Consider the following 25,709-nt stretch of genomic DNA (forward strand, 5'->3'; position numbering starts at 1 on the left):
AATTGGAGGGGAGGTTCTTGGCAATGGCACTCGAGGCCTGGCAATGACGAAAGGGGAAATGAAAGTTTTGGGAATGGAATGAAGGGAATCTATCTCTTTCACTGGTGCAATGGAGTATTTCAATTAATGGAGACACAGCCTTACCCTAAAACACATAATAAGATATAACTATCGAACAGGGGTATTCTATGATGGGCTGACGTGCATGCTCTTGGACTAATTATGGGACGCCCTTTGACCTTTACACAGCTCCGGAGGCAGGAGGCGCAGAATAAACAATATTCATCACCAATTTACCACAATACAACACAATCAAAAAAATGCAATCCTCATATCCGCAACAATATATATATTATATATATATATATATATATATATATATATATATATATATATATATATATATATATATATATATATATATATATATATATACACATACATACATACATACATACATACATACATACATACATATACATATATACCTACATATATACATACATACATACATAGATTTGCGGTTGGGAGTAAATCCAAATGACTCCATGGTAAGATCTCCAACCTTTAATTGAACAAACAATGACTCAACGTTTCGATTAACAACATGTGACAAAGCCACACGCCTCCGTTAATCTTCCTCAAGAGTGATAAAATCATCTCAACATCCCCTTATATGCAAAGTGGGGTGGGCAAAGCTGGACAGCCAATGAAACCGTATCACACCGCTCTCGTGAACGGAGACGTGACTGACCAAATTCAAAAATCAACCGCATATTAACGGCTCAAAATAATCCTGTAAGCAATGCTGGATTATAACTCAAGTGTTTTAGAAAATCAGGAACAATCATTACATTTAATTAAAAGTTAAACTTGTAAACAATTAAATTGTTAATTAAATTAAAACTGTAAATATATTAAAGCAAAAATTTTTAAGATGAAATAAAATTGCCATAATATCAAGATCATCACATGTGGCCTGATGCGGTAAAGGGGAATGTGGGAAGGAGGGGGGCTATAGGGGGGGATAAAATGGGGGGAGGGGACCAGAGGGGGGTTGGAAGTGGAGGGGGGTTTGGGAGAGGGGTGGTTTGGAGGGAGGGGGGGAGGGGGAGGGGGCAAATTGTGTGAATAAAAACCTTGTGTGACATATTATGTGGACTCGTTGTTCAAAGTACGGAATGCCTGCTTCGTTTACACAAGAGTGGGTCAAACGCTACCGGTAAGTCAACTTCTTGCCATCCAATGGAACACAAAAGATCGGTGGTGCACACCCTCTCAAAAAGAGCACGTGATTTACCATCTACCTTTGAAGACAAGATGAGTGAGGTGGACCATCTTCAAAATGTGTTAAGGGCAAATGGTTATCCTGACAGCTTTTGGAAAACAGGAAAACCAACAGGAAAACGATAAGGGCTCCCCCACACAACAGGCTGAGACCGAGAGAACAACCAAAGGGTTTGTGTGTTCTCCCTTTTGTACCGGGGGTTTCACAGAGGGTCGGCAGAATTTTGAAATCGGCAGGAGTGAGGGTTAGTTTCACCCTTCGCCAAGCCCTTATGAGGGTCAAGGACAAGCTTCCGAGGAAGGATAGGTCAGGGGTGGTATACGTAGTGCCCTGTGGTTGTGGAGCTGAGTATGCGGGTGAAACCGGGAGGACCTTAGGTCAACGTATTGCTGAACACCAAAAAGCATTTGAATGTAATTATCCCAGCAGATCTGCTATTGCCAAACACGGCCTTAAGGAAGGCCACACACCTTTATGGGATAGGGTTAATATTTTGGGTTCCACACCCAACAGAAACAGAAGACGTGTTTTGGAGGCTTGGCACACAGAAGAAACTGTTACCTCGATCACACAAGAGGTAGTTGACTTACCGGTAGCGTTTGACCCACTTGTGTAAACGAAGCAGGCATTCCGTACTTTGAACAAGTCCACATAATGTCACACATACATATATATATATATATATATATATATATATATATATATATATATATATATATATATGTATATGTATATGTATGTATGTATGTATGTATGTATGTATGTATGTATGTACGTACACCCCATGTAAAGTTTTAACTTTTTCGACATATTTCAACATACAGCTATTTGATCTTCATTTCAACAATATTGATAGATAAAGGTGATATAATATAACAAATATCATGAAACATTTACATTTTGTAGTCCATTGTATAATTTAAATAAACATAAATGCAAATTTCGCATGTGGAAAAAGTAAGTATACCCTTGGCTCTAATAGGTGGTATTGCCCCCTTTGGCAGAAACAACCTCAAGGAGGCGTTTCTTATAACTGTCGGCCAGTCTCTGACATCGACTGGGAGAAATTTTTCAGCTGTGCGATGTTTGAGGGGTTTCTTGCACGCACAGCTCGTTTCAAATCCCCCACAACATCTCGATGGGATTTAGATCCGGGCTTTGACTTGGCCATTCCAGAACCCTCCATTTCTTCCTTTTCAGCCATTCCTTGGTGGATTTACTGGCATGTTTAGGGTCATTGTCATGTTGCAAGGCCCCCTTCGGTTGAGCTTCAACTTTCCGACAGATGGCCTCACATTATCCTCAAGCACCCTCTGGTACAATGAAGAATTCATAGTGGATTCCATGAGGGTGAGCTGCCCAGGCCTGATGCAGCAAAGCTGCCCCAAACCATAATATTTCCACCACCATGCTTTACAGTTGGTATCAGGTTCTTGTGGTCAAATGCTGTCTTTGGTTTTCGCCAAACATGTCTTCTGGTACTGTGGCCAAATAGCTCTACCTTTGACTCATCTGTCCAGAGCACATTGTTCCAGAAGTGCTGGTCTTTGCCTAGGTGTTCATTGGCAAACTTTAATCTTGCCCTGATGTTCTTTCTGGACAGCAAAGGTTTCCTCCTGGCACACCTCCCATGGAGATCAAATTTGTGCAGCCTCTTTCTAATGGTAGACTCGTGCACTTTGACATCAACAGTGGCAAGAGCTACCTGTAGGTCCCGTGATGACATTCTGGGGTTCTTAGAGACTTTTCAGCATCTTTCGGTTTGCTCTCAGGCTGAACTTGCTGGGGCGGCCTGGCCTGAACAAGTTGGCAGTTGTTTGGAATCTTCTCCACTTGTAGATGATCTTCCGGACAGTCGAATGATTGATTTCAAATTGTTTGGAGATCTTTTAAATCCCTTCCCAGACTCGTAGGCATCTACAACCTTCTTTCTGAAGGCGTCAGAGAGCTCTTTTGATCTTGGCATGGTGACGCCGCACACTTCAACAACAAAGAGCAAACCAAATTAAATGTCTGAGATTTAAATAAGACAGGTTCCTCCAAGATCCTCTCTAACGATGTTCTTATCATTTTCACCTAAGCTGGTGCACCTGATTCTAATTTTAGGTATTTAAAGTCGTGATAAATGTAGGGGTGTACTTACTTTTTCCACATGCAAAATTTGCATTTATGTTTATTTAAATTACACAATAGACTACAAAATGTAAATGTTTCATGATATTTGTTATGTTATATCACCTTTATCTATCAATATTGTTGAAATGAAGATCAAATGGCTGTATGTTGAAATATGTTGAAAAAGCCAAAACTTTACATGGGGTGTACTTACTTATTCACATGACTGTACACATACATATATATATATATATATATATATATATATATATATATATATATATATATATATATATATATATATATATATATATAGATATAGATATAGATATAGATATAGATATATATATATATAGATATATATATAGATATATATATAGATATATATATATATATATATATATATATATATATATATATATATATCTATATATATATATACACACAGTCATGTGAAAAAGTAAGTACACCCCATGTAAAGTTTTGGCTTTTTCAACATATTTCAACATACAGCCATTTGATCTTCATTTCAACAATATTGATAGATAAAGGTGATATAACATAACAAATATCATGAAACATATATATATATATTGTTACAGACACGACTTTGATGTTAAGGTGGGCCGAGCGGAATGGCCGTCGTGTCCGCACAAATTACCCGATTGTACTCGAACGTTGACGAAGCCGCGCCACGCTGGCTCAATAAGGAAAAAGAAGACACACGGCTGAATTATAATGACAGACACCAGGGATACGGTTCTCAAGACCTCCGGAGGAGATTATATTCGTGCGGAAGGTCAGATTACAGGGACGAGAGGTACAACATAGAAAGACAAGCACTTAGACACAATCTTATATTATTCCCCAACAGACGACAGGCAAACGGGACAACGGCTGACTCACACGGGGATTGGTGGCCAGGAAAGGCAGATAGCGATGGCTCCAGGTGCACCTGGGCTCGGGGCAGGATCAACACGGTTCGGTCCAGAGATGCGGGGAGGTCTCGTCGCAGCGCTCAAAGGTGACGTTCTTTCTCAGGCGGGTCTTTCTCAGGCCTCTCCAAACTCAGGCGCATCTGTTTCAGCGCTCACAGGCCTTCTTTCTCCAGCTGGGGGCGCATCTCTCGTCACGTCCGCTAAGTCGCCACGTATATCCGGCGGGGAGTGACACGCCCTCGGCTCGTTAGCTCCGCCCCAGATGGAATCGGTCCGCCCTTCTGATTGGGTGCGGGGGGGGTTACCAGGCTCCGCCCTTGACGAGGAGCTGACAGCCAGCCCCTCTGGTAACCCCGTGGAGCGCGTGGTCAATGGCGCTAATCGAGCCGGTGTGAGGACGCATCCTCCCCCGCGCCGCCGCGCCGCCCCCATCCCCTCCGTTGCTGCAGCCATAGTTGGTTGGGGAAGAAGATGGAAGGAGGTATGGGAAGATGGAAGGAGGTATGGGAAAGGTCCTAAACTCACTACTGATGCCATATAATCACATTCTGGTGCAACGAAGAGTCATAATTAATGGAGACGAGGCCTTAACTGACATAGACTAAGAATAACTAGGAAGATGTCCGAAAGTTGTCTACGTGTGGTGCGGTGGACCTGGGCACGACATTTAATGGGGGAATAAGGGGAAGGTCGGCTCTACTGATTGTTATTTACATGCAATGGGACTAGGGAATGGGGGATTGGGGAAAGTTGGGGAGTATTGGAGAAAATAGGGGAATATTTACAAGCGGATATGGAGGCCAAATTCCATATTCGCAACAATATATATATATATATATATATATATATATATATATATATATATATATATATATATATATATATATATAAAAATAAAACCTTGACCAAAACCTTGATGTCTTCTACCCCCGTTAATACATCCCAAATCCACCTCTTTCAATCTCCGACTTCATTCCTGAAATTCCGAGTAGTGTCAATTTGTTTTATACCGTGTACCCCTTCTCTCTACCTCCCCTCCCAAGCCCTCTCCCTTCCACAGATCTCCCAATGTCCCTGTTCTCTACTGTTGTTCTTGTGTGCTTCCATCTCTCTCCCCATATTGTCTCCCCCTCCCTTTATAACCCTCGCCAGAGGAGAGTGTATTGCATTAGAGTCTGTTTGTTTGTCTGTCTGCCAGTCTGTCTGTCTGTTTGTCTGTCTGCCTGTCTGTCTGTTTGTTTGTTTGTTTGTCTACACAGAATAAATATGGTTTTTCTCTGCAACCGTTGGTCCGATTGACAGGAAATTTTCACCGTCAGTGCAACTTCACCTGTATAATTTTTTAAATGATGATTATGACATTATCGGTCATGTGGTATGGGCGCCATCTTGGAAAAACCGAAATATTTGCACTTCTAAATCTCTGAAAGCGCTGCATAGAATTATTTTTAGACGTGGCTCATTGTAAAGAACACTCCATGGGGAATAAAATATGTTAATGATGTCATAGGTGCCTCCATTATGGCGTCATAATTCTACAAGTACAAAACTTCATCCGATCAAGATGAAACTTCTTGAGCATCATCTAGGGATAAATTGGTGGGGGGGGGGGGGGGGGGGAAAAATTATGACGTAATCGGCCACGTGGTTCGGCCACCATGTTGGAAAAACCGAAAAAAGTTGCACCTCTCTATCTCCGAAAGCGATGCATAGAAAAAATTGAGACATAGCTTAATGTGCTCAATGTCAAGCTCATTGTGCTCAATAAAGAACTCTCAATGTGGAATAACATATTGTTGCGGATCCGGGGGACGGCACTCCCGTTAGCAAGGGGGGGTTAATCCCCGTGTCCTTTTAAGCTGGCCGTCCGCTGGTCCTGGAAGTATGATGTCACTTCCGGTCGGTGGTGAGTAGGCTTGTAAGCCCAATCCGTCCTACTACCTAATTACCACCACCGGCCGTAAGCGAGGAGATACTCCCACCTGGGCCGCAGCGTGAATGAATGCGCCGAGCGAGGCGAGCTGCGACTCGGGCCGTTAACAAAGGACTAAACCCGACTCCGAGCGTTGGCCGAATCGTGCCACAGGTACTCAATTGGGAAGGGACTAAAGCGATCGGGGGAAGAAGAAACCAAAGTAAAGGAAGAACAGATATTTATTAATTATGTACACGAAACCCGAAGAGGAAATGAAAGAAGGGCATTTACAAGGAGAGGAAGAAGCAGATACACAGGGCAGCCTGAAAACAGTCTTATATTACCATACGCCCAGACAGAACAAACAGACTCACACGAATAGGGAATGGCAGGAAGGAATGGCTGGAAGGGGGAGGAGGTCCAAGCAGATGGCAGGGCAGGAAGGTCCGAGCAGATGCGCAGCGTCGAGGTCCGCTCCAGTCCACGCTCCGGGCTTGAGGCGAAACCCGGCGGCAGCTGCATGTATCGGTTTCACGCGGTCGGACAATGCGTCTATACTGCAGTATTGTCGTCGTCAACGGACCCACTCTCCTGCCTTACGATTCGTCGTGTTCTCATCTGGTACCTTGTATTTCGGACCTTCACACTCATCTCTTGGCACTCATCTCTTGAAGCAGTCCCTCCCAGCCGCTTTTATTGGGCGTTCTTGTATCCAGCCGCCGGTTCTTAGGACACGCTTAAGGTGATCGGCTCACCTCGGCCCTGGTTGGCCGGCGAGGGCTCGCTGGCTCCACCTCTTGAGGAGACATTGACAGGCCACGCCTCGTTCCTGGCGCTCAAACCTACTCCTCCCCTTTTTCCTCCAGGTTACCGCGTGCGTAATGGCGGCTTGGGGCCAGCAAACAAACCAAGACAAGGGGCAGCGAACGCTGCCATACCGTGACTGCACTTTGAAGAGCGGGAGATGATTGGGGATAATCGAAGGGGCCTATCTTATTTGATTAATGCAATGCAGATTCAACTATTGGGAACAGATCCTTAACTAAAACACATAATAATGAGATAACTACAGAGAGGTGCTATGGTGTTCTACGTGTTGTACATGGACTAACTAGGGTGCGATCTTTAATAAAGCCAGATAATGGGGATATTTACAGGGGATTATTTATAAGGGAACATCTATCTATAATTCCAGTAATCTCTGTGTGTATGTTTGTATGTTTGTATGTTTGTATGTATGTATGTTTGTATGTCTGTGACTGCTGTTTCTCGACAACCACGGGTCCGATATACTTGAAACTTGCCAGGTATATTGCTGGGGACCCGAGGATGTGCCTTTTCAAGGTTTGAAATTAATCGGACAAGTAGTTACCGAGCTATGGCGATTTAGCCGTTCGCCGTTCGCTTTGGCGTTGCGAATGGACCAAACCATTTCATGTAAATAGAGGGGGGGGGGGGGGTTCTGTGGTCGTTGCGAATGGACCAAACCATTTCATGTAAATAGAGGGGGGGGATTGTCACTGTACTCGCAAGCCGTTCGCCGTTCGCTTTGGCGTTGCGAATGGACCAAAACATTTCATGGACCAAACCATTTCATGTAAATAGAGGGGGGGGGGGATTGTCACCGTACTCGCACCCACGTACCCACGTACGGGCATTGCACCCACGTACGGGCATGCCCTAGTTTACCAAAATTTACAAAGTGAAGGTTCTAAAAACCGTAACACAGCACCCGTCTCTCCTCCAGGGCCGTCCCGGCCCGAAAGAACTTTAACTTAATGTCACACTCAGGTGTAGTAACCCTCTACTATTAACCTTACCCTGAGTGCGACAGTTTTAAAACAATTAAGTATACCCCCCTGCTGCGTTGCATCCTACCTAACAGATTCACGCCCACAGGATAACCGAATCACGGAATTATTTCCAAACTACACATAAAGCCGGTGGGGAGAATTATTTAGAAGACACTAATTATGTACACTGCAAACCCAGGACCTGTCTTTTGGGGGACAAAAATATGTTTTTAAAGAGGAAGGAGCATGCACTGCACTGTACCGATACACCATACCCACATGCCCGGGGATGCACAATTGATATTGCAGTGCACCCCCAAGCACAAGACCATTACAAAGCACCATAAAGCACCAATCAGCACCAAAAGCATGAAAAGCACCATCCAGTGCTCATTTCACACATGTCATCACATTTCAATAAAAAACAAACTGATGACTCTCTTCTCAGCTCCTGCTCTGCTGGCCCGAAGTTTCTTGATGTTGTTCTTGTGGCTTGCTGCCTATTTGTAATAATAAAAAGGCACACAACTCGTCCATTTTTATTTATTTATGGCCAACAGGGTCCAACTAAGGGTGGTCCACCTGTATGGCATCGGGGCCACCTCACCGTGGTCCGCAAGCAAGCTTTTCTCTGGCCACCATGGCCGGTCCCAGCAGAGGGGCCAGGCCCCAACACGTGGGGTCCATAAAGTGGTGTACCGGTCCAGGCAGGCAGCAGTGGCGGTTCGGGCACACAACTGCGGCTGCCTGCGCACTCCCCCCGGACCCAAAAGAACAAGCCATGAGTGGGGAAGGAAGGACACAGCAAGCATCGGGGCAAGGTCGCAAGGGTACACATTAATACAAGGTAATGCAAGGTGAGGTGCACATGGGAGGGAGTGGAGAAAGTTCGTCCCTACTGTACGTCACCCCCCCCCCCTCCCTGTCACCTACCCTACCCTCGCCCTTACCCCGTATTTACAAAATTCTACACATTTACAAATTCGTCACGACTGTCTCGTCTTCCCCATATCTCCCCTAATCCAAATTTGCCCCCAATTCCAATTCCTCATCAATCCCTCCTAAGGAGGAAGAGATGGAATTACAGCACAATGTCACACTTACGTCATGATGCGTCTTCCAATCCAACCAAACATTTAGGAGTACAACATCATGGTGTGGAGTCTATCTCATCTTGGTGAGTGCCTGCATTAGGGTGCGAAGGGATTTCATTCTCCCTATCTTCTAAATGACATTACCATTCTTTACACTACCCGGGGTCTTTCCCTGCCAAACCATTGGCCACTTTACTCTATGCGGTTCTAAAAACCAATTCCCACTGACCATCTGTGGTGCTCACCAATTTGGGGTCTCACTCCCCCGATTCAACTCCCGGTGCCCTCACACAATTTCCGCGCTGGGTCGTGTGGCGCTCCCAGCAGGCCTGCTCACCTGCACACCTCCGCCACCGTAGTTGCCTCTCGAGCTTACCTGCTCCTTACCCTAACCTATCTTTGGGAAGGCCCTCTGGCGCTCTCACCCCACTACCGCCGTCTCTGGCGTCGGGCTACCCGGGGCTGTCCCTGGATCCTCGGGCCCCACTGAACAACTCTACTGGCTCCCAGAGCCTACCTGCAGCCTCACCTGGCCGACAGACTAGCAGTGGCGGAGTGCCCATTCAACCATACACACTAACAGGCCATGCGCCCAGCCAATTTACTCTACTAATGCACCCATCCAAACACCATTCTACACACGCACCCAGACGTCAATATCCACCATAATTTACCGATACCCTCTCCCTACTCTTAAACTACCCTCCCCGGGTACTCGTGAAGGGGGTCCACCTTTCCCCCATTCACACCTTCGCACCATGCACTCCCACTCAACATTTTCCACACTCTCACTCCACACCATCCATTCTATACTCCATCCATTCCATACTCCATTTATTCCATATCATCTATTCCACACAACCATTCTCCATACACCTGTACTTCACCTGCACTCGCACACTCACCTGGTGCTCTCACACACCTGGTGGCACTTTCACCCTCCTTCCCTCCAGGACCATCCACTCAATACAATACACAATCACACTTTTCACCATACTCTGCTCAATACACTTTCTACACACACACATCTCTCATGAGCATTGCCTCATTTGTTAACCAGCACTACCGTGAACTTACATACCAATTCCTCATTTCATCACTCACTACAAACACACTGCATCCTCTAACTACCTGGTTTCCCTCTGACTTAGTGCTTCCCCCAGTCATCCCTTATTCTATGCACAACCCACGTCATTATCATCCAAACTAATCTACCTCCGTCCCCTACTACAGGTACATGTCGCTACTTAAATCTACAGTTACCTACTGTCATCTCTAAATCCCTAACATTTTATCCTAACTCTCCCGGGCTAGTTTGCACAGCCACCCCATAAACTAATGCTCATGTGCCCTGGATAATGTGAGGTGAATAGTGAGGATACCACCCCCCTCCCCCCCCCCCCCCGACACTGGGTATCAATTTCCAATTTCAATACCACTATCATCCCAATTTCGAATCACTAGTAATTCCAAGCCAATTCCCCATCAATTTCAAACAATTACACTATCACCATCACAGTCCGCTATATCTGAGCCTCGGTGCGTCATTACATTTTCAAAGCTCGGCTTCGCAAAGCCGAGCAATGAATGCGGGTGGTTTGGTCTCCTGCGGTTGGGTCCGTCCGGCATCCGATTCAGGGGAGGAGGTTTCGTCGGGCCAAGGTTCACAGCACTATCCCTACGCGGGGCCTTTCGCTCCCATGCGCGGTGGTCCAGCCTTGCCCGGGTGGAACGCCGCCACCACAAGGGGCGCCGTTCCGACCCCTCCTACCTCCCCTCGAACCAGGCCGGTCGCCTTGTCCGGAAAAGCGCGGACTCGATCGTGCAGGGCGGGGCCCGGCCCGAATCGTGCGCGGCGCTCCGAACAGGGGCGACGCGACACCGATCCCTGCCGGCTCCCCCAGTACACCAAGCCCGGCACGGACCGGGAGCTCGCGTCGGCTAAATGTCAGTCTAACCGCTGCCCCGGTCAACGTCGATGCTCGCTTTGCATTCTCGCACCCATTCGCTACCCCTTTCAGACTCACAAAACCGGGTGTCTCAGCGCCTCTCATGCATTCCACACACTCCGTCCATTCCACCACCGCACTCCCTGTTACACACCAGTCCTCTCGGGCACCTTCTTGCGCACACTCTCCCGGTGCGTGCTCCGTACCACTCACCACAGGTGTGCATTCCAGCACATACCCACTCACGCGCTCCGGTGTGCTCGCCCGCGCCACCACCAACTCACTCTCCGTGTCACACTCGGTACACTCTGTTTCACAATCTTCACAATCGCTCCCATTATCACACTCTGTCGTGCATTCATTCACACTCTTACATCTCACCACGGACCTTTCACTAGCGCCCGGGTGCCGTCGTGACCCCAAGCGCGCGAAAATTCTTTTTGCGCCAATCATCCTCCCGCAAAATCCTTTTGCACCATTTCCAGGCCGACTCACCTGCGCGCTTCTGCCTCTTCGCTCCAACAACTGCAAACTTTCATTTGGGTTAAGCACAGCATCAAAGTGTGAGCTGAGACTTTGCATGTCTTCCATTCCTCCCTCCAATGCATGGGCTACCTCTGTCGTCTTTTCAATTTCAATTCCGACTATTCCTTTTCCCATTTGAATTAATTATTTTCCTTTCTCTCGACGGCCGCTGGCACTAACAAAATTTTCCTTTCTACCTCAGCGGTCGCCGTCTTTCCCATACCCCGGGTCGCGATCTCTACACCGGTCCAGTTACCTGCGCCTTGCTCCAACTCGCTTCTCCCACGCTCCTCGAGTCGCGCTACCTCGTCGCGTACCCGTGTGCTCTTCCCGCCCAACCCGTCTCTCTCCCTCTCCAATTCTTTTGCCACATACCTGGCTTGCCCCCTCACTAGTCCCTCATTTACTTCCTGGGCTTGGCCTCCCAATTCCCCAATTTGACTTCCCATCCCATGTCTTAATTCACCAATTTGGGTTCCCATCTCAGTTTTTAATCCACCAATTTGGCTTACCAATTGCTCACACATTCTAGTTTCCATTCCCTCATTTCTTTTCAGGCTATCCTCCGTTTTGACCATGAAGGCCCTCATTTGCACCATGAATAGGCCCCAGTCCATCGGTGCCGTGGGCTCGGCCGCCGCGACCATGTGCGAAGCGCCGCCATCTTGTGCGCCTGCAACCCCATCTACCGCATCCTCATTGCTTTCCTCTTCTCTCTCTCCCAATTCCTCCCTGGGGTCCTAGGTCGATTCTACCTCCTCATTCTCCCCTACCAGCACCCGATCGCCTTGATCATCCATGGCACGATTTTAAAATTTAGATGTTTTAATAAAATTTCGGCCGCTCGTAAATTTTTTACCAAATTTCTCAGATGTGAAAATTTGGTTCGGGTGCAAATCCCGCTCCTGACACCAATTGTTGCAGATCCGGGGGATGGCACTCCCGATAGCAAGGGGGGGGGGGGGTTAATCCCCTTGTCCTGTTAAGCTGGCCGTCCGCCGGTCCTGGAAGTATGACGTCACTTCCCGTCGGTGGTGAGTAGGGTTGTAAGCCCAATCCGTCCTACTACCTAATTACCACCACCGGCCGTAAGCGAGGAGATACTCCCACCCGGGCCGCAGCGTGAATGGATGCGCCGAGCGAAGCGAGCTGTGACTCGGGCCGTTAACGAAGGACTAAACCCGACTCCGAGTGTTGGCCGAATCGTGACACAGGTACTCAATTGGGAAGGGACTAAAGCGATTGGGGGAAGAAGAAACCAAAGTAAAGGAAGAACAGATATTTATTAATTATGGACACGAAACCCGAAGAGGAAATGAAAGAAGGGCATTTACAAGGAGAGGAAGAAGCAGATACACAGGGCAGCCTTAAAACAGTCTTATATTACCATATGCCCAGACAGAACAAACAGACTCACAGGAATAGGGAATGGCAGGAAGGAATGGCTGGAAGGGGGAGAAGGTCCAAGCAGATGGCAGGGCAGGAAGGTCCGGGCAGATGCGCAGCGTCGAGGTCCGCTCCAGTCCACGCTCCGGGCTTGAGGCGAAACCCGGCGGCAGCTGCACGTATCGGTTTCACGCGGTCGGACAATGCATATATACCACGGTATTGTCGTCGTCAACGGACCCACTCTCCTGCCTTACGATTCGTCGTGTTCTCATGTGGTACCTTGTATTTCGGACCTTCGCACTCATCTTTTGGCACTCATCTCTTGAAGCAGTCCCTCCCAGCCGCTTTTATTGGGCGTTCTTGTATCCAGCCGCCAGTTCTTAGGACACGCCTACCGGTCGGCTCACCTCGGCCCTGGTTGGCCGGCGAGGGCTCGCTGGCTCCACCTCTTGAGGAGACATTGGCAGGCCACGCCTCGTTCCTGGCGCTCGGACCTACTCCTCCCCTTTTTCCTCCAGGTTACCGCGTGCGTAATGGAGGCTTGGGGCCAGCAAACAAACCAACACAAGGGGCAGCGAACGCTGCCATACCGCTACTGCACTTTGAAGAGCGGGAGATGATTGGGGATAATCGAAGGGGCCTATCTTATTTGATTAATGCAACGCAGATTCAACTATTGGGAACAGATCCTTAACGAAAACACATAATAATGAGATAACTACAGAGAGGTCCTATGGTGTTCTACGTGTTGTACATGGACTAACTGGGGTGCGATCTTTAATAAAGCCAAATAATGGGGATATTTACAGGGGATTATTTATAAGGGAACGTTTACCAAAATTTACAAAGTGAAGGTTCTAAAAACCGTAACAATATGTTAACTAGTGGGGTCACACGTGGGAATTCCACGAGCATGGACATATGCATTTAGATTTTAGATATTGCACATTCAGTTTTGCAAACTGGTTACTGGCAATTTATTTGATCCACAAATGATGTAATCTACACAATGTATTTACTTCTGATAACATGTGAATGCATGTGCATGCACATGGGAAATACAGTTTGAAATATGTGATTACATCTTATGTAAAATGTGACTTCAAGAGCTCAAATCCTCTCCCTCCCACATCACGCACACTGCACCAGGGAATGGATCACCCCCAGGGGAGTGGGTCACACACACACACACCCGGGGGAGTGGGTCACACACACACACACGGGGGAGTGGGTCACACACACACACATGGGGGAGTGGGTCACACACATACACACACATGGGGGAGTGGGTCACACACACACACACACACGGGAGTGGGTCATACACACACACACACACACACACACACGGGGGGGGGGGGGGGGGGAGTGGGTCTCACACACACACACACGGGGGAGTGGGTCACACACACACACGGGGAGGTGTTTACACACACACACATGGGGGAGTGGGTCACACACACTCACACACACGGGGGAGTGGTTCACACACACACACGGGGGAGTGGGTCACACACACACATGGGGGAGTGGGTCACACACACACACATGGGGGAGTGGGTCACACACACGGGGGAGTGGGTCACACACACACGGGGGGGGGGGGGGGGGGGGGGGGGGGGGGGGGAGTTGGTCACACACAACCACACAGGGGAGTGGGTCACACACACACATGGGGGAGTGGGCCACACACACACACACACAGGAAAACTCATGCAAAAACAAAAACAAAAAATTAATAAAGATTTCACGATTTTATTTCCTGTAGCTATGAAACGCATTTTCTTTGGGCGGTGTATAATCGCTCCGAACGAAACAGGCATTACCTGGTTGCAAAGTAAAAATAGATTAAAACCAAACGTTATTAATAAATATTGTATTCCATAGTTGGTTTACATTATTCTGTACATTTTTGAAGTACTGTATTGTTTCATTCCATGGTTGGAAAAGAGTTGACTCGCTTTAAACCAACACTGTGTATACACCCCCAGGAACATGGAAAAATATAATTCGTCTTCGGTTCGATCCTGAAATTCAGTATTCAGTCGCTGTACTTTTATGAAGTAATAATATAAATAACGAAGTCCTGGGAACGTTCTCTTCTCTTTCCCCTCTTCTTCTCCTCTCCTTCTCCTCTCCATCTCCTCTCCCTTTCTCATTCCCCTCTTTCATTCTCCTCTCTTCTTCCCCGTGCCCACATAACAGTCAACACATTCAAAACGGCTGTTGGAATACATTTTGCCAATTTTCTCAACTTTAGCTGAAACTGAGACTTGAACCACCCAGCGACTGTGATTGTGAATTTGAGTGGAGATAAAGCTGTGAGGGAGACTCGATGAACTTTATGTTACAGGCCTTTGAAAATGCATTTCGTTCTATAAACAGTAACTTTCATTGAATTTTCTTCTTGTTTTTATCAACCAAGTTTAAAACCACGTTAGCAACTGTGAAAAATGAAATGAGGTATCGAATTAGAGTTGAAATAAAACTGTGAGACAGTGAATGGCAAGTAAATGACATTTTTAAAATTAAAGATTTCAAATAAACTTATTTAAAGTGTATGTGCACATAACTTATCAAATAAGAACGAAGGAATATCTCTCGGCAATTTCCTGTCTGTGCTATTTGGGCGGTGTAAGTAATATCGAGTTGTCAAAATCCGCGATTATTTAATATATCTCGGCAATTTCCCGATTCCCGTGTGTGCGTTTATTTTCTCAATTATTGCTCTCAATCTCAATTATTGCTCAATTTTCTCAATTATTGCTCTCAATCTCAATTATTGCTCAACATGGGAAATACAGTTTGAAATATGTCTAAAACCTCTAAAACCTCTAAAACCTCTAAAACCTAAAAAAAGTCTAAAACCATCGATAAAAATGAAATCAGATGGTGAATTTGAGTCGAGATAAAATCGTGAGGATGACTCGATGAATGGCCTTTATGTTACAGGCCTTTGAAAATGCATCTTGTTCTATAAACGGGAACTTTCATCAAATTTTATTCCCGTTTTTTTTCAACCGAGTCTAAAACTATTTTAGCGACTGTGAAAAATGAAATGAGATATCGAATTAGAGTTGAAATAAAACTGTGAGAGAGAGAGCAAGACACCGCTGGCCTAATAAAAGAGGCCTCAAAGCTATGCGAGTCAACAAAATGGTGGATATTTGTTTTTGAAGCCCCTTCCAGACCGGATGTAGCCACTCCCCCAGACAGACAGACAGACAGCCAGACAGACAGAATCACCTACGGAGAATATATATATATATAGATGATGATGATGCAATGGTGCCTCCATTATGACATCATAATTCGACAAGTACAAAACTTCATCCGATCAAGATGAAATTTCTTGAGCATCATCTAGGGATAAATTGGTGGAGAAAAAAAACCAAAAGAGATGACGTCATCGGTCACGTGGTTCGACCGCCATATTTGTTTTGCAACAAAAGCCTTAAAAAGTACTGAAAACACGTCCTGGCGATGGTCTGCAATCTTTGATTGCTCTTTTTTGGTTTTTGTGTTTGTTTTTTGTGTTTTATGTGCTGGTGTGTTTTTAATGTGGTAGCTCTTACACGAGCCTCGATCTTATATACAAAATAAAATCAATCGGATGAAAATTGATGATTTTTTTCCAGTTGAAAATTGATGATTATGGAAGTTTGACCTAGGGTTGACCTTTGACCTTTTGACCTCAAAAATAGTTGGTTTCCTTATTTAGTGACACAATGTGCAAATGCTGTTCAATTATCAATTCAATCGGATGAAAATTGACCATTTTTTTCAGATGAAAATTGATGATTTTGGAAGTTTAACCTTGAGTTGACATTTGACCTTTTGACCTCAAAAATAGCTCGTTTCCCCATTTAGTGACTATATGCAATTGCTGTTCTATCTACAAGTCAATCGGATGGAAATTGATGGTTTTTCAGATGAAAATTGATAATTTTGGAAGTTTGACCTTGAGTTGACCTTTGATCTTGAGACAAACAGACAGACAGAATAACAAAGGCAACCAACCAATATACTTGAAAAATCTTCGATTTTGCAAGTAATGAAGCACACTCGTGATCCGATATAACAAAACACACAATATAGGGAATAAATCTCATGAAAGTGGCCTTGATGCTCCCGAAAAAGAAAAGAAAAGAAAAGCCGTACATAAAGTGTGCATGCGTACATGAAGCAAAAATATGCCTACTGCTTATGTGCATATATATTACATCGTGGTGAAATAGCTCAGATAATTCAAATTGTGAATATGAGACTTCCCAATACATCTTAGGGTTACCAGAAAGCCAACATGGCAGACGTATGCTTTTTGTCCCCCGTCGCACCGCGGAGCGAAAGGGGGACTATGGTTTTCCCCTCCGTCCGTGTGTCCGTCCGTCCGTCCGTCCGTACATGCGTGCGTGCGTAAGAAGGACCGCATTCAAATTTGGTGTGTGGGTGCAACCCATGTCAAAATCCAAGATGGCCGCCGCCATGTATGTCTGACGCCATGTATGTCTGAACCTTGTGAGCGGAATATCTTGAAAAATAAGCGAAGTACCAACTTCTAATCTGGTGTGTGGGTGTATCTAGGCATAAGGAAGAACGCTATTGAAAATTTGGTCGCCATGTCAAAATCCAAGATGGCCGCCACCATATATATGTCTGAACCTTGAGCGAAATATCTTGAAAAATAAACGAACTACTAACTTCTAATCTGGTGTGTGGGTGTATCGAGGCATAAGGGAGAACGCTATTGAAAATTGGGTCGCCACGTCAAAATCCAAGATGGCCGCCTTGCGTCTTCCACTTTGTCAACTCGTATCACTTCACCGACGGGGGACCTAGGCGTAACGCTTGTCCTTGACATTTGTGAGTGGAATCAAGCTAGCTCTCCAGCCAATGGGTTTGAAGGCTTCATACGTATGCAGCTTCATTACGATTTTAATGCATAAGATATATGCAGCAAAAAAATTGGTTATTAGTTCATTTCATCTCAATTATCGAAAAGATGAACATTTAAGATGGTTCATGATGTCTGGATGTCTGTCCTTCCATCCGTTAACTTTTTGCTATTTTTACTACCGCTGCCTTATCACCTGGTTGATTGTTCTGAAACTTGATACAGTAATATAAGACATGAACCCACACAATCGCTCAGGATTTGATTTTTCGATTTTGGATCGTGGTGGCTTCCTGGGTGGAGCGGGGGAGGGGGGGGGTTAACCCCCTGAAACTTTGGATCTCCACTCGTCTCTTCTTTACCAACAGATTTCTCTGAAACCTGATACAGACCTTCTCATTGATAGTCCACAGGATCGCTTATTCTTTAGTTTTTTGTTTTCGTATTTTTCGAAGACGGATCATGATGGCTAAAACTTTAGATCACAGTCTCAAACTTTAAACTGAAAGAGATGACCATATTTTTTTCTTATTTATGTGTTCGACCGAGGATAAATGATAAATTCTGCATTTACTGTACTCAAAACGTTGAATTTTAATTGTTCTCTTTCTGCCATATGTTTGTTGCATTTCCTTCCTTCCACATTACTTTTATGTCCCCCTGACCTTCCTCCCTTTTTCTTCTGAAATTTCATTGCAACTTGTACCTACCCCTTTTCTGATTTGTCTGCAATATGTAGTTACGGTATTCTCTTATAGTAACCTTGATGTGCATGCAAGTTGATGAAGCTGTTGTATTGAAAGTAAAAATAGAAGAACTAGAACAACACTCTTCGACGTCACGACGTCGACCGATATGTGTCTGCCCACATTACTACATCATTATAATACTTGTTCCAAGTTTGATTTAAATCCATTCAGCTGTTCACAAGTTATCACATTTTTACCTGACATGACCTCTGACCTTTTACCTTGGGACCCCAAAATCGAATCAATTAATGTTTACCTCATCATACATATCTGTACCAAGTTTAAATCAGATCCCTTTTGCCGTTCTCAATTTATACACCTATTACAGAGTTTGACCTTTGACATCAAAATCTAATCAGTTAATCTTTACATCCTGATACATACCTGTACCAAGTTTGAATTGGATAACTTCAGCCGTTCTCAAGTTATAGACCTATTACAGATTTTTACCTTTGACCTCTTGACCCCAAATTCTAATCAGTTCATCTTCACATCATTGTACATACCTGTACCAAGTTTGAATTAGATCACTTGAGTCATTCTCAAGTTATAGACCTATCTTGACCCCAAAATCTCTATCAGTTCATCTTTACATCGTTCTACATAACCGTACCAAATTTGGTCAGAATCCCATCACTGGTTCACAATTTACCACGGTAACAGGATTTTTACCTAACATAACCTATGTTTCACCTAACATTTTACCTAACATGAACTTGGTACAGGTACCTTTGGCCTTTGACCTCGTGACCCCAAAATCTAATCAGTTAATCTTTACCTCATTATACATACTTGCATCATGTTTGCCTAAGATCCCTTCAGCCGATCTCAAGTTATTGCGGAAACGAAAACCTATCGTGGATTGACGGACGGACAGCCGGACTGGCAACCTGAAAACATAATGCCTCCGTCGACTTCATCGGCGGAGGCATAAAAAGTAGTCTATATTTGTGTTCGTTTTTGAAGTTCGGGTGAGGATGACCTGACTTACGAGAAAGCCTTCCACTTGTACAAAAAGCACTTGTCACATGGCAGTGATGTCCTTTTGCTGTTGACTACCATTTGACACTTGGTTCGATCATGGGTCCTGTTTTTTGTTTTTTTTTTACTTTTTCCACTTTCCAGGGTTTAATGGCTACAGATATTTATGCTCGTAACTTAATATGGAATGCTTCATTTAAATTTCCTCTTCCCTTGTGTCCCTATCCCCCATCTGTGTTTGCTTGTGTGTGCATCTGTTTTTGGGTGCGCACATGTACCACCCAGTATTGACGGAGTGCTCTGCCATGGCGGTGGTCATTCGCATGGAAGGAATACCTAATGAGGCAGGCCCAATCGATATCCGCCATTTCTTTACGGGTCTTGGTATCTCCTGCGGAGGAGTATACATAATTGGAGGGAAGCTTGGAGAGGCATATGTCACTTTTGAGAGTGATGAAGATGCTCGTCTTGCCATGATGCATGCCGAAGGCAGACTGATGGCATACAGGATCCAGCTGCGGCTCAGCAGCAAGTCTGAAATGCGGAGAGCCATTAAATGGAGTCTTCGAAATTCTAAGCGAGGTTCGTCGAAGAAGAGGACAACCCGGAGTGATGAGGAAGATGCCCCAAGCATACTTCCAGCCATTTCCCTTAATGCAGATTTTTCTGACGAGCATAATTTGCCACTTGGACAATTGGGAGATACAGATAATCCCGGACCAATATTTTTACCAAGACACGGCATACCATCTACACCTCCATGGTCTCGAGCTCCACTGGGAACTCAAGAGCAGGTACCCAACGTACAGAGAATGCCACTTCAGGGGCCACAGCTACAGAGAACATTCTCTCAGATACCAGCATTGCCTGCAGATTGTAGCAGGATGGGTGGAGATGTCCAGAAGAAACATCATAACAGCATGAGCAAGGACAGCACTTTACGAGAAAATTGTGTTCAGCATGATATACTAAAAAGGAAAGAATGTAAAGAGAAGGAAGAAAACACAATTTTGAAGGGTTTGAATCCTGTTGTGTTAGAATACTGTTATGCTGGAAGTGGGTCGAGCTATAATGAGAGCATTCAAAGTTCAAGCAATGATAAAAATTCAAATACATTAAAAAATTGGGAATTTTTGGATAAGCAAGAAACTAAATTAACTTGTGAAAGCTCCTCTTTGTCCCTTGATGTTGCAGATAATTTGTATGTCTTGATCTGTGCACTCCCATCAAATGTAGATGAAGATGATGTTTATTTATTCTTTGATAAGTTGCGAGTGGGTTGTGTGATTTTAAACAAGGATCGAGAAGGGGAGTGCATTGGAACAGCTTATATACGTTTTGCAACACCAAGTGATGCAATTGCTGGATTGCAGCAACATGGCAAGTATATTAACCATCGTGGAGGGAGGTGCAAAGTAGAGGTGTATACAGCAACTGAGAATGATTGGAGCATTGCACTTAAGAATGCATCAGCTCAACTGCAGTCTCGCTCATCGGGTCACTCTTGCTCATCACGTCACTCTCCCTCTTGCTCACCAGACAGTTCTCCACATAGTGACCGTTCTCCGCATCGCGACCGTTCTCCGCATCGCCACCGTTCTCCACATCGCGACCGTTCTCCACATCGCGGCCGTTCTCCACATCGCGGCCGTTCTCCACATCGCGGCCGTTCTCCACATCGCGGCCGTTCTCCACATCGCGGCCGTTCTCCACATCGCGACCGTTCTCCACATCGCGGCCGTTCTCCACATCGCGACCGTTCTCCACATCGCGACCGTTCTCCACATCGCGACCGTTCTCCACATCCCGGCCGTTCTCCACATCGCGACCGTTCTCCCCAGCTCTCTCATTTGGGCTCTAATTCAAATTCACAACATCTTTACTCAATGGATTTGCAATTAACAGGACTGAATGTCACATCCACTTATGAAGAATCGCAGTCACCTCTTGAGCTCTGTGTTCATGTCACGGGCTTGCCCAGCTACACTGATAAAGACACATTGTTGTGGTTCTTTAACAAACTGTCTGTAGTTGAGCCAGTGCATCTAAGGAATGCAGGAGCATTCATGGAAGCATTTGTTAGGTTTGCCACACATGCAGATCTTTCAATCGCTCTCAGTCGCACTGGGCAGCACCTTGGCAATCAGAAGATTTTTGTTCATGACCTTTCCAAGAATATGATGAGACAGAAGATGGGTGAACTTAATTCCAACTTAGAAAATGAGTTGAGTAAGTTCAGTAAAAAGTGTTTGCTTGTAAAAAACCTCCCAAAAAATGTCAGCAAGAAGCAAGTGCAGATGTTTTTTGAAGAATTTGGCGTTTCAGAGGTCAACGTTCTAATTATCTCCAAAGATAATGACAGTGAAGCCTTGGTGGCATTCATCTCTGAAGATCTGGTTTCAGATGCTCAACATCTCCAAGGCAGGAAACTGGCTGGTCAGTTGGTTAGCCTGATTCCATACAGTCGCAATAGTGACAAGTCTCTAGCGACATGCACTCATTCAGATTGCTTATCAAAAAGAATACATACCGCTCCTATTATTAATGGAAGCCCTCAGTTACAACAAAGTGCAAGAAAACAGAAACCACATTTCAGAGTCCCTCTTCTTCCTACCCCTCCTAATCCTCGTTTTGTAATGCCACAACCTCCTTTTGCTAAAAATCCTCAGGATTATTTGCAGAGTTTGCGTTTATGACTGATAAAAGGCCAAGTTTGCGGAGAAAAGGAGAAACTACAAGGAAATGAGAAACCACAAGGAGAGGAGAAATCTCAAGGAGAGGAGAAAACGCAAGGTGAGAAACGGCAAGGTGAGGAGAAACCGCAAGGGGAGGAGAGACCGCAAGGGGAGGAGAGACCGCAAGGGGAGGAGAGACCGCAAGGGGAGGAGAGACCGCAAGGGGAGGAGAGACCGCAAGGGGAGGAGAGACCGCAAGGGGAGGAGAGACCGCAAGTAGATGAGAGACCGCGAGTAGGGGAGAAACCGCAAGTAGGGGAGAGACTGCAAGTAGGGGAGATACCGCAAGTAGGGGAGATACCGCAAGTAGGGGAGATACCGCAAGTAGGGGAGAGACCGCAAGTAGGGGAGAGACCGCAAGTAGGGGAGAGACCGCAAGTAGGGGATAGACCGCAAGTAGGGGAGAGACCGCAAGTAGGGGAGAGACCGCATGTAGGGGAGAGACCGCAAGTAGGGGAGAGACCGCAAGTAGGGGAGAGACCGCAAGTAGGGGAGAGACCGCAAGTAGGGGAGAGACCGCAAGTAGGGGAGAGACCGCAAGTAGGGGAGAGACCGCAAGTAGGAGAGAGACCGCAAGTAGGGGAGACCGCAAGTAGGGGAGAGACCGCACGGAGGAGAGAGAGACCGCAAGGAGGAGAGAGACCGCAAGGAGGAGAGAGACCGCAAGGAGGAGAGAGACCGCAAGGAGGAGAGAGACCGCAAGGAGGAGAGAGACCGCAAGGAGGAGAGAGACCGCAAGGAGGAGAGAGACCGCAAGGAGGAGAGAGACCGCAAAGTGGGCATGATCAGCAGGGAGGGGAGACCCTGCAAGGAGAGGTGAAGCTGGTCTCAGGCGAGATCTTCAGGAAGGAAAAGCTGCAGGTGATTCTCCAACCATTAAAAATCAGGTTTCTGGTAATAGTGCTGAGTGTCGCAAGAATTTGCCATCTCCGTCTATTTGTTATAATGGAAAACTTGCCTTTTAAGGTGACGAGTCAGCAGATTCTGTTTTCTTAAGAGGCTACAACATTCGTTCTTTTCATGTACAAATAAGTGACTCTTGGCATCACAAACAATCATGTTGTGCACTTGTTAATTTTGCAAGGCTGCACGACGCATTTCTGGTTCTTAAATTTTGCAGCAGAAAACTAATTGATGGTCACGTCGTCAACCTCAGGCGTGTTGTGTGATATCTATCTTTTTCTTCTTCTTTTAAGGTAGCATAATGCCTTTCGTTGCTTTCCGTCTGATAAATTCTGTTTTAGGTATCAACTGGCCACTGTCAGGCCTTGCAGTTATGCTAGTTTGACATGACCATGCTTCTACTTGACAAAAGTTATTCGATTGACTTCCATTATGTGGCTTGGTTTCCTCATTTTTAACTCCTTTTTGGTCTCATAATGGTTGCTTTCCTTTTGTTAAAATACCACTCACTTCCATGATTGTCACTGCCATGTATTTGCCCTTGCAATCAGTGATCACCCCATGCCACAAACCTGTCAGCTTTCAAGATAAACTGCTTTAATTTGCACGATGTTTTCATTGTGACTGACAGTTTTCCATTATTTTATTTTGTTCACATTTAATGTTGTTTTAGGAAAGACCTGACTAATCCACATGTTGTGATGAAGTGCAGCCTCTAATATATCATTCGGAAAAGGCAGTCGAGCTGTTGAGATGCAAAATATGGTTTGTAGCAGAAATTGAGCATCAATTTTGTTGTTCAGAAATCTGTCCCGAATGGCAAAACATATTACGACTGATAAGCACATGATGGTTTTCCTTGCTGGACATTGAATTGGTTTGTAGTTTGTACTTGATAGGTCATGCCTTTGTGAATACAAGGGACTGTATGCTGCCTTCCCCCAAATTACCAGTGCATAACGCAGGGAATAACGGAGCAAGTCCAAAAATGACAAACTTATTTCAGGAGGAAAGTTGTCACTTTTTTGGTTTTGTCATCCTTAGTTGGGGTAAAGATAACTTGGGGGTTGATGAATAAAAAGCAGAGGTTTGAAGCTTAAACTTGATGAAAAACGAGTGAAAAAAGGCACACATTTTCCATTGCCACAAGTACACGACATAAACGTTTTTGTTTTTTTGTTTTTCCGAAATACATTCACAACTGGTATTTAGTTTTGACATGATTATTTTTCCTCATAAATATTTTTGAAATATTATTTTTCCTGAAGACTTGTGCTGAGCAGATATGTGATGTTTTATTTTTATTGGGTTTTTATTCTCAAGCGGAAGCTTAACTGTTTACTTTTTTGTTCAGTTATCCTATTTGTGAATTCATTCTTTGTTGTAGCATTTCGTTTGTTTTGAATGAACCATTTGTGAGATTGTTTTATTTTCATGCCAATTTTATGTACTTATTATTTGTTTTCATGAAAAGTTTAGTTGGTGCATGTATAAATGACTTGTGATCTATTTATGTTTTATTCTTCCTTGTCTTTTGAATATACAGTACTTTACATTGTAAAAGGCAATGCTTATTTGCCTTTTACTTTTTTTTTTTCAACACACTTTCGCCTTATGATGATAAATTGCTGTTATATGGGAAAAAAAATTAAAATGTGCATTTTGAATAAAGGAAAGTTGTACAGGAATATGGAGTGATCTATTTGTGATGTTTTTACTTCATTGACCCCGCATCGGTCACAAGCATAATTGGTCACAAGGTTGGTTGAATCGTTCATTTAACATTTAATTCACATCTGCAAACAGATAATCCCTTTTTATGTGCACATGGAGGAAAGATTCATGCAGTCGCACGAATGCATTCTCTATGAGATCTCCGAGCAGTCTGGTTATATACAACAAACAGCAGGCATTTTAAGGCCATTTTCCCTGCCAGAGCAGGGGTTAGCCTGGTCTGGTTAAATGCAAATCTAAAAACTGGTGGGAGGGAATGTTTGTACAGGACAGGTAGGGGTTGAAAGGTAGGTTTGACAAACCAGGACAATCAACAGACGTTTTTTTTTTTTCAATAAGAAAGTAAATGAGAACAGGAGGGTTTACCATGGGAGTTGTTGTATGCAGATGATCTGGTGTTGATTGCGGAAAGTATGGATGGACTGAAGGAAAAGATGAACAAGTGGAAGGAATGTATGGAGACAAAAGGTCTGAAGGTGAATATCGGAAAGACGAAGGTGATGGCAAGTGGTGGAAGTGGTGTGGTGGCATGTGGTGAGGTGGAAAGAACTGGGAAGTGGCCCTGTACTGTGTGTAGGAAGGGTGTCGGAGTGAATTCCATTCAATGTACAATGTGCGCTGAGTGGGTTCATCAAAAATGTAGTGGTCTGAGAGGGTCATTAACCAGTGTGGCAGCTACATTCAAATGTAAGGTGTGCACAGAGGGA

At 45.0% G+C, this 25,709-nt stretch overlaps 2 protein-coding genes across 4 annotated transcripts in view; both read left to right on the forward strand.

Moving 5' to 3' along the window:
* Positions 1 to 25,709, forward strand: part of LOC137435185 (uncharacterized) — a 367,117-nt gene that overhangs the window by 243,567 nt on the left and 97,841 nt on the right. The window lies entirely within an intron of this gene.
* LOC144888129 (RNA-binding protein 12-like) overlaps positions 1 to 25,709 on the forward strand; it is a 131,157-nt gene that overhangs the window by 84,852 nt on the left and 20,596 nt on the right. Inside the window, exon 3 of one of the 3 annotated variants that reach the window (XM_078784583.1) lies at positions 19,916 to 24,956. The exons of the other annotated variants lie outside the window; for them this stretch is intronic. Within the exon in view, the coding sequence (XP_078640709.1) occupies positions 19,916 to 22,326 (2,411 nt within the window). The 3' untranslated portion in view covers positions 22,327 to 24,956. Of the gene's footprint in view, positions 1 to 19,915; positions 24,957 to 25,709 lie in introns of those variants that run through there. 3 annotated transcript variants of the gene reach the window in all.

Source organism: Myxine glutinosa, chromosome 9 (assembly GCF_964187855.1).
Source record: "Myxine glutinosa chromosome 9, kmMyxGlut1.1, whole genome shotgun sequence".
NCBI lineage: Eukaryota > Metazoa > Chordata > Myxini > Myxiniformes > Myxinidae > Myxine > Myxine glutinosa.